The sequence below is a fragment of the Bufo bufo genome, chromosome 6, assembly GCF_905171765.1.
Source record: "Bufo bufo chromosome 6, aBufBuf1.1, whole genome shotgun sequence".
NCBI lineage: Eukaryota > Metazoa > Chordata > Amphibia > Anura > Bufonidae > Bufo > Bufo bufo.
The window spans coordinates 132781470-132792145 of NC_053394.1; the positions used below are offsets into that span (position 1 = coordinate 132781470).

At 46.4% G+C, this 10676-nt stretch overlaps 1 protein-coding gene across 1 annotated transcript; it reads left to right on the forward strand.

Annotated features, from left to right (window-relative positions):
• Positions 1–136: 136 nt before the first annotated feature.
• ARFRP1 (ADP ribosylation factor related protein 1) lies at positions 137–8575 on the forward strand. Its single transcript, XM_040439119.1, has 8 exons — positions 137–236; positions 2672–2773; positions 4409–4496; positions 4589–4671; positions 4815–4896; positions 5068–5138; positions 5689–5789; positions 8113–8575. Exons 2-8 carry the CDS (start codon positions 2681–2683, stop codon positions 8198–8200), a joined length of 606 nt encoding a protein of 201 aa, XP_040295053.1. The 5' UTR covers positions 137–236; positions 2672–2680; the 3' UTR covers positions 8201–8575.
• The last annotated feature ends 2101 nt before the right edge of the window (positions 8576–10676 follow it).

Consider the following 10676-nt stretch of genomic DNA (forward strand, 5'->3'; position numbering starts at 1 on the left):
TTCATTAGTTATCATTACGCCCGTGTCATTGTTCTAGAAAGGTTTTGTATCTCACACAATAAAGTGGAAAATTCGTTCGTATGCCGCTAGAGTTGTGGGGGGATACGTTTGCCACACACAAGATGGCCGACGCGGTTTCACGGAAACATTAGATATCCCAAGAAGCATTGCGCGCGGCGGCGGAACTTGTTGTGTTGGCCGACAGAGACCTGAGTGAGGTTGATGGGAAAGAGGAGGTGAGATTGGGGCGATGAGGGGCGGAGCTGCCTCTGGAGGGGGGCACTTACTTTACTGTATTGCATTTTATAAGTCCAGGGAGGGGAAAGAACTGAGCTTTGTGCTTATAGAATCAGGGTCCTGCTCCTGGGGGGAGACATCTGTCAGTTCTTTATGGTATTTAGGTGGGGGGTCAGCTCTACAATTTAGGGGACTAGTCTAGAGGAATTGGGCAGGGGGTCTCCTCAGTTCTGCGGGGCCGCCATGGTACGGTCCAGAGGGGATCATTCCGGTGAGATGTATACAGGATGGTTTGGTCTGCGTCCATTTGGGGGGGGATTAGCGGGATACAGATCAATGTGGAATCAGGCTATAGTCTAGGAGGGGGGGCGCAGATAACTTTGGTTTTGGGGGGTGGCGGCGATGGTGTTTGTATTGGGGTGTACAGGTTTGTATGACCGCCCTGGGGTTCTTTTTCCTAGGGACTACTTTAAAATAGTGTAGACCGGCTATGACAATGTGCGTTAGCCAATTAGGACCGGCCACGTCATCTCTGCTTCCACTCGACACTAGAAATCCTTGTTTGTCAGCAGCACGTCGCCTTGTGTAATCAAGATGCGCAGCCGGTAGATAGTGGAACTGTAGGGGGAGGAATGATCGTACTAGTGATGACTGCTGCATGTAACGACATTGCCCGCTCTATCGGCCGGTGTAATATGGCTGGAGCTACACAGCGACTCTGGCTATGCCGCGCTAAGACTGCAGCAGCATCACAATCCTACGGTACATTACCATGAGCGATGAGCGAATTGATTCGTATCAATTTAATAAAATAAAAAAAATCTGCCTCCGAGAGCCCGCTGCTGAAGAGTAGAGATGAGCGAACTTCTGTTTTAAGTTCGGCGTCTAAAGTTCGGCTTCCGGTTAGCGGAGGATCCCGATATGGATTCCGAATTCCGTTGTGGTCCGTGGTAGCGGAATCAATAATGGCCATTATTGATTCCGCTACCACGGACCACAACGGAATTCTGAATCCATATCGGGATCCTCCGCTAACCGGAAGCCGAACTTTAGACGCCGAACTTAAAACAGAAGTTCGCTCATCTCTGCTGAAGAGACTCCCCCTTGGTTGACAGGACCAGACATCCCGCCTGCGCTGTTGCCCTGAGTAGCGGCACAAGCGCAGAGGTTCTGCTGCTACCTGAGCAGCAAAGATACTCCGAGTAATGACGTGGCGCGTGATGTCTAAGCTTGTCAATTAAGGGGGAGGGGGAAGTCGATTGAGCAGCGGACCAGCCCCTCACTGCTCAAGGAGGTTAATTTATGTACGAATACACACAATTTGTCACAACTCAACTGTTGCAAAAAAAAATCCAGCAGGTACGGCTGTCCTGCCGCTGTGAAGTCCAGATGCGTCCTCCTGGATTTTCGTTATGCTGTGATGCGCATGGCCAAAGTCGCCCTGTAGCCCCAGCCTAAAGAGGCAGACCTACCGTGGAAAGCTGGGGTGCTCAACCTGTGGCCCTTCAGCTGTTGTAAAACTACAACTCCCACCATGCCCTGCTGCAGGCTGATAGCAGTAGGCTGTCTAGGAATGCCGGGAGTTGTAGTTTTGCAACAGCTGGAAGGCCTCAGGTTGGGCATCCCTGGTGTAAAGCATAGACTAAGCGTCTGAAGATGGTGGAAGTGGATTTCAAGTAGACAGTGCACCTAAACTGAAGTCGCTGATCACAGCTGAGAGCTAGTGGTAACAAGCTGCAGTATAAGAGTACTTTCACACTAGCGTTTCTCTTTTCCGGCATAGAGTTCAGTCCTAGGGGCTCAATATTGGAAAAGAACTGATCAGTTTTATCCTAATGCATTCTGAATGGAAAGCAATCCGTTCAGGATGCATCAGGTTGTCTTCAGTTCAGTCTTTTTGACTTTTCAGGACGGAGATAATACTGCAGCATGCTACGGTTTTATCTCCGGCCAAAATTCCGGAACACTTGCCGGCATTAATTTACATTGAAATGTATTAGTGCCGGATCCGGCATTAAAAATACCGTAATGCCGTATCCGTCCTTCCGGCCTGCGCATGCGCAGACCTTTAACAATGTGAAAAAAAATTGAAACGGATCGGTTTGTCCGTATGACAAACGGAGAGACGGATTCATTCTTGCAATTCATTTGTGATCCGGATCCGTCTACAATTGCTGTCCGTTTGCAGGCAGATTCGTCGACGGAACTGCTTTCCGGATCACTCTGCCACAAGTGTGAAAGTACCCTAAAACATGGCCAACAGGCAGGTGACAATGCTCTGCTTATGTAGCAGAGGCCATGACTTGCTCATAAATTCTGCAGCTACATATAACTGTATGGATATTTTTACTGTAAGAAGGGTAATATTTCAGATTACTGAACTTTTTAATTAGCAAATTAATACAGTGTTAACCCTATGTACTGCCCCCTACAGGTCACTATCATGTATACCTTGCTATCTGGGCTTTATAAGTACATGTTCCAGAAGGATGAGTACTGTGTCCTGATACTGGGACTGGACAATGCCGGCAAGACGGTGAGTTTTACACAGTGCGTACCAGGATGACTGCAGGGCTTTGTAGTGTGCGTGGTAGCACCAGCTGTCTATGGGTGTATTAGGTATGGCAGCAGATCAGTAGGTATATTCTGAGTGGTAATACCTACTCTCTATGGGTGTATTAGGGGTCAGTGGATAGATTCTTGGTGGTAGTATCAGCCGTGTATGTGTGTATTAGGGAGTCAGTGGGTATATTCTGGGTGGTAGTACTAGCAGTCTATGGGTGTATTAGGGGTGGCACAGGGTCAGTGGATATATTCTGGGTGGCAGCACCAGCTGTCTATGGGTGTATTAAGGGTGGCATCGGATCAGTGGGTGGTAGTACCAGCAGTCTATGGGTGTATTAGGGGTGGCACAGGATCAGTGGGTAGATTCTGGGTGGTAGTACCAGCTGTCTATGGGTGTATTAGGGGTGGCACAGGGTCAGTGGATATATTCTGGGTGGCAGCACCAGCTGTCTATGGGTGTATTAAGGGTGGCATCGGATCAGTGGGTGGTAGTACCAGCAGTCTATGGGTGTATTAGGGGTGGCACAGGGTCAGTGGATATATTCTGGGTGGTAGTACCAGCTGTCTATGGGTGTATTAGGGAGTCAATGGGTATATTCTGGGTGGTAGTACCAGCTGTCTATGGGTGTATTAGGGGTGGCACAGGGTCAGTGGATATATTCTGGGTGGTAGTACCAGCAGTCTATGGGTGTATTAGGGGTGGCACAGGGTCAGTGGGTATAATCTGAGTGGCAACACCAGTGTCTATGGGTGTATTAGCGGTCAGTGGGTATATTCTGGGTGGTAGTACCAGCTGTCTATTGGTGTATTAGGGGTCAGTGGGTATATTCTGGGTAGCAACACCAGCTGTCTATGGGTGTTTTAGGGGTCAGTGGGTATATTCTGGGTGGTAGTACCAGCTGTCTATGGGTGTATTAGGGGTCAGTGGGTATATTCTGGGTGGTAGTACCAGCTGTCTATGGGTGTATTAGGGGTCAGTGGGTATATTCTGGGTGGCAACACCAGCTGTCTATGGGTGTATTAGGGGTCCATGGGTATATTCTGGGTGGTAGTACCAGCTGTCTATGGGTGTATTAGGGGGCAGTGGGTATATTCTGGGTGGTAGTACCAGCTGTCTATGGGTGTATTAGTGGTCAGTGGGTATATTATGGGTGGTAGTACCAGCTGTCTATGGGTGTATTAGGGGTCAGTGGGTATATTCTGGGTGGCAACACCAGCTGTCTATGGGTGTATTAGAGTCCGTGGGTGTATTCTGGGTGGTAGTACCAGTTGCCTCTATGTTCATTATACAGTGGTGTCACCACAGGAATTTCAGACTTGCATTACCAGCTTTGGGAACATTAGGGATTACAGTGCAAGGCTGGGTCAGTGGTTGCACCAGCTGCTTATTCAGTAGGGGTAGCAATGAAACACTGGGTGAAAAATTATATCCACGATGGTAGTGCCAATTGTTTCCTAGTATATTATTTTTGGCAGCCCCAGCCTGAGTCAGCAGGTAGTACCAGCTGTGTCTTTGGATATCAGGAGTGTGGGCGAGTTGCTGAATCTTGGCATAGTTATAGCAGAAGGATAAGAGCTAGTTCACAGTTAACCTTTTTTTCCCCAGACATTTTTAGAACAGACCAAAATCCGATTCTGCCGCAACTACAAGGGCATGAGCCTCAATAAGATCACGACGACTGTGGGCCTGAACAGTAAGTAGAAAAAACCTATGGGGAGGGTTCATCTGGGTATTAGGCGTCAGTGTTACTGTCCTGCACCCACACGTGTGTCTTCTCCCCTATAGTTGGCACCATTGATGTGGGGAAGGTTCGGCTGATGTTCTGGGATCTCGGGGGGCAAGAGGAGCTTCAATCTTTGTGGGATAAGGTGAGATGTGCACATTACTGACCTCCAGACCAGAAATATACCCATAGAACCTGCAAAGTGCTAAACCTCACGTGGAGCTACAACCACAAGGGGCACTGCTGTAGGGTTTCCCGAATACCCACATATCTTTCCTCTGTCTTCAGTACTACGCAGAGTCCCATGGGGTGATATATGTCATTGATTCCACTGATGAGATACGCCTGTCAGAGTCCAAACGGGCTTTTGGTAAGTCGTGCCTCTCCGATACTGCATTGGGTCATGCGTGCAGAGGTTTATACCATCTGTACTGTAGATCACTCCAGAATGGAAAACAAAGTCTACTCCACCTGTTGTGATAACACTGTAATGTGCATTGCTGCGAAGGGTCAACTTTGTACATTGCTTCCTGTGTTGCAGAGAAGATGATCAGCAGTGAAGCCCTAGAAGGTGTGCCCATCCTGGTCTTGGCAAATAAACAAGATGTGGAGGTAATTTGGGGAGGGTGAAATCGTTCATTACTTGCAACATTATGAGCCACATTATCGGACACTTCTAACTAGAATACACCTCTATAATTTGGTGGGTGACTATCAAGGTGCAAGCTTTATGGCAACTTCTTGACTCTGACATTAATTAGGGTCCATTCACACGTCCGTAAGAGTTTTGCGAATGCACGGATCCGCAAAACACAGACACCGGCAATGTGCGTTCCGCACATCTCCGGCACTTAATAGAAAATGCCTATTCTTGTCCACAATTGCAGACAAGAATAGGACATGTTCTATTTTTTTCGGGAATGGAATTGTGGACCCGGAAGTGCGGGTCCGCAATTCCGTTCCGCAAAATGTGGAACAGAATTGCGGACGTGGGAATGGAGCCTTAGAGTGTGATTACTTATGCCTGCCACTAGAGGGTGCTGTAACCTAACCTAAAATGAGATTTGTTTTGGGCAGTTAAATTATATGAGAACCCTGACAATGGTGGATCCAATTGGGGTAGGACAAGTATAACCATATTTAACCGTTCCTCCCCATCTAGGACTGTCTTTCCATTCCTGATATCAAGACCGCCTTCAGTGACTGCATTAATAAGATTGGCAAGAGGGATTGCCTGACCCAGGCCTGCTCTGCCCTCTCCGGGTAAGGATTTGGAGTAAAATTCATGAATCAGTTTGGGTACAGAATTGTTGAAAATTGTCGATTGGCAGGGGAGTCCCACAACTGGGACCTATAACAATCCCAAGAATGGGGGTCCCAGATTCCCCTGTCTGAATGGAGCAGTTGTCTGCATCGGTCCACCTGTCCATTTGCAGACAGCGCTGTATCATTAGCATACAGGTGAATGATGCTGTAGCCTGACATGGACATTACGTCTTCATTCAATCGCTAGGTGCCTTAGGCCTCTTTCACACGGGCGTCATGTTTTTGGGCCGGATAAGATGCGGGTGCGTTGCGGGAAAATGCACGATTTTTCCGCGCGAGTGCAAAACATTTTAATGCGTGAGAAAAATCGGCATATTTGGTACCCAAACCCGAACTTATTTACAGAAGTTCGGGTTTGGGTTCGGTGTTGTGTAGATTGTATTATTTTCCCTTATAACATTGTTATAAGGGAAAATAATAGCATTCTTAATACATAATGCATAGTACAATAGGGCTGGAGGGGTTAAAAAAATAATAATAATAGATTAACTCACCTTAATCCACTTGTTCGCGCAGCCCAGCTTCTCTTCCGTCTTCATCTTTGCTGTGCACAGGAAAAGGACCTGTAGTGATGTCACTGTGCTCATCACATGGTCCGTCACATGATCCGTCACATGATCCATCACCATGGTAAAAAGAGCATGTGATGGACCATGTGATGAGCGCAGTGACATCACCACAGGTCCTTTTCCTACTGCACAGCAAAGATGAAGACGGAAGAGATGCCGGGCTGCGCGAACAAGTGGATTAAGGTGAGTTACATTTTTTTAAGTTTATTTTTAACCCCTCCAGCCCTATTGTACTATGCATTCTGTATTAAGAATGCTATTATTTTCCCTTATAACCATGTTATAAGGGATAATAATGATCGGGTCCCCATCCCGATTGTCTCCTAGCAACCGTGCGTGAAAATCGCACCGCATCCGCACTTGCTTGAGGATGCTTGCGATTTCCAATCACCCCCATTCACTTCTATGGGGCCTGCGTTGCGTGAAAAACGCACAAAATAGAGCATGCTGCGATTTTCACGCAACGCACAAGTGATGCGTGAAAATCACCGCTCATGTGCACAGCCCCATAGAAATGAATGGGTCCGGATTCAGTGCGGGTGCAATGCGTTCACCTCACGCATTGCACCCGCGCGGAAAACTCGCCCGTGTGAAAGGGGCCTTAGTGATCGAGCCTTAATGATCCAACATTTATCACCTAGCCTGTGGATGCGTAATAAATGCTGTTAATGGAATAACTCCTTGCATCATGTTCAGGGCCAGACTGGCCATAGACCCTTCAGGGAAATTTCCAGGTGGTCCCATGCCCAGAGGGTACATAATGATCTGACGCTCTCGGCATTAATTAATGTAGAGGCATCAGGTGCCCTCCTGAATTCAACCATATCGCCCTCCTCAGGACAGTGATACAGTTGAACACTGCGTTGAGGGCAGCAGTAGTTTGTGCTGCTCGGTGGTATTTAGTTCGGGGGCGGTATTTTGTGCTCCACTACGTTATTGCTGGCCCCACCTACTTATGCTGGGCTTATCTACTTGTGTTGCCCTGCCTTCTGTCAATTTGGACTCGCCTACAACATGGGGCCACTTTAATTTTTTTTCCCCAGGGCCACTTTACACATTTTAAGACCAATGGTTGTCTATGGCTATTCACACAATAGTTTTTAGTTTTTTTTTATGGCCAGTGAATAATGGACGTAAAAAAAATAGAACATGTTCTATCATGTCCGTTTTTTCACTGGCCCCCATACGAACATGGGTCCGTTTTTAACGTCTGTTTCTCAGAAAGTGAGAAAAACTTCAGTAAAAAAACGGACAGTTTATCCGTGTGCATGTAGCCTTAGGTTACCAGTCTGTCCCTGATCATGTTTAATGCTTCAGTAACATAGCTGCATTCATAACCAGCCTGGGTTGGTATTAGCCATCAGACTGCATTTTCAGTGTCTGAAAAGAGCATGCTCTGCAGTAGTGCTTTACGGTACGTGTTGACACCTGGCACTGTACAGTAAAAAAATAAAAATAATAATCTTCCACAATGCACTGCAGCAGAGTGCATTATAGTTCTGACGAATATGTCCCAGCTCAGTGCTGACAGGTTCCTTCATGCTGAGCCAGCAGGATTGTAAATGCAGGTCTGGATGTGAATGGGTGATAACATACGAGGCGACTCAAGATAAATGCAGCATCGCTCAAGGTTACAATCTTCATATTTAAGCTGTAGACTTGAAATCACCCTGAAATCTTTTCTCTTGCAGGAGGGGGGTGAATGAAGGCGTGGAGTGGATGGTAAAATGCGTCGTGAGGAACATTCACCGCCCCCCCAGAAAGAAGGACATCACATAGAGAGAAGCTTCCATCAGCAGCAAGACATGGGAGAGGATGAGGATGATGCCCAGAGCTGTGAACACCCATCCAGCAGACTGGAATGTATATACACTCCTCCAGAAAAACGTGTAGATAATTTATATATAGAGATCTATTTATGTCCATCCTATGAACTCCACTTCGGGTGATGTAATCAGTATGGTGACAGTCTCTGTATAATCGCGCCTTTGTAATGGCTGCATGTGACCAAAGAGGAAGTTGCTGTGTACTGGTGACCGCCACTGGAGAGAGTAGGAATCGTTTGTATTACTGGTTACTGCCACTTGAGGGAGCGTTCCTGTACTGCTGGCTACCACTAGGAGGAGCACTTGTATTAAAACATCCTTATTATGTCTTTGTTTAGTCTGCATTTCTTCAGCGCATACGCTTCCATGTCCTGTAACTGCACTTATCACAGAAAATAGTAGACCAGTATTCTCCAGAAGAGATTAATTGCTTCGGTAGATCCTACTTGGTTTGCACTAACTAAGCGACTGTCTCTGAGGCATGAAATGTTTAATCATTCATTGATAGATTAGTTAAAGGGAACGGATGAGGTGTGAAACAATGCCTTTTCTATCAGAAATGGCTCCATTCTTGTCCATAGGTTGTGTCTGGTATTGCAGCTCAGCCTCCTCCCCCCTGGAGTGGTGATGTTTCTGCAAGAAAGCAGCTATGCTTTTCTCATCTCAAACCATATGTGGTTCCTTCTCTCTACTAGATTACATACAAGGCTCTATTTTCTGGAATGAACGTCATTTTCTATGGCTGCCTATCCGTCAGCAAATTAGCAATTGGAAATCAAGGAGCCCATTTTGTTAATGCACAGGGCACCTTTGTAGTTGGTATTTGGCCTGAGAAGCTACAGTGACATCACAAATGTCTCTCAGGTGGCTTTTAAAGAGAACCTGCCAGTGCGAAATGCAGGAGAGGCTGAGCAGATTGAGATATATATATATATATATATATATATCAATCAATTATATTTGTGGGGAAAAACACAATAAAGCGTGTGACATCACAACTGTATTTGTCAGGTAAGTTACAGTGACGTCACAATGGTTTTCCTGCCAGGTTAGCTGCTCTGACAAGTGGGTTTTAGCAGGTCAGCCGTTATTATGGCACAGCTGTGTCTGTTGGGGAAGCTGTTGTGGTATTGCAAGTGGGTTTTAGTCAAGTTAGGCTGCTGTGACATCACAAGGTCCATTTCAGGCAAGTAAGCTACTGTAATATCGCAAGTAGCCTCCAGTCAGGTAGGCTGCTGTGACATCACAATTGGTTTTAGGCAGGTAAACTGCAGTGACATCATAAGATTGGTTTCAGGCAAGTATGCTACTGTGACATCACAAGTAGGTTCCAAGAAGGTAAGCTGCTGTGACATCACAAGGTGGGTTTTAGGCAGTTAGGCTGCTGTGACATCATAAGATTGGTTTCAGGCGAGTATGCTACTGTGACATCACAAGTAGGTTCCAGGCAGTTAGGCTGTTGTGACATCACAGTTGGTTTTAGGCAGGTAAACTGCTGTCAGATCGTAAATGTGTTTCTGTTTCGTAACTGCTGTGACATCAGAACTGTTTCAGTCAAAAAATCTATTGTGACATCACAAATGGGGTTTAGTCAGTTAAAGTGCTGTCCGCTAGTGTGGCATCCCCCCCAAAAAAAGAGAAGCAATACGCAATACAAAATTCACTTTCTGAAAATTCAGAAAACCCCCGTCGCTTCGTTCCATGGTCCGCAAAAAAAATATAACCTGTCCTATTCTTGTCCGTGCTGTTCCGCAAATCGTGGAACGCACACGGATGCTCTCCGTGTTTTGCGGATCGGCAATTTGCGGACCGCAAAACAGACAATGGTCGTGTGCATGAGGCCTTAGCCTAAAGTGCAGGTATAGTATGTTACCGGCAGATCCCCCAGAGCCTCCATTTTTTTACTATTTTTTTTTCTCATTCAAACAAGAACGTTGCTAATGTAAGATTTGAGCCAATATTTGTTTTGTTGGCTCAAACATTACATGTTAAAACGTTTTGTCCTGGGACACAGTGATCAGTGCCTGTAAATTCTTAACGTGCCCTTCAAACCTTACTGAGAAATGATTGCCTGTGGTCACATTTCAGCGGAATAGTCATTTAGTGTTAAAGGAAATTTGTCACCAAAAATGTTATCTGCCAGTTAAAAACAGATAGTAACATCTCCTTTTTTCTAATGTTTTTATTTTCTAAGTACAGATATATCTTTTTGATTTCCTGAACATGATTATGGGGGTGGCCATCTTGCCTGAGCTGTTCTTAAAGGAGTGATCAGCCCCCTATAATGACCTCCCTAACGCCCGAGCCCCTCATATAGGTTATACTTACCCCGCTCCCCAGCACCCACGTTGCTTCTGCTTCCCGCACAGCAGCTGCATCCTGGGTACGAGCCTCCTTAGCATGGCTGGTGACTGGGAGATGCGGCGGCG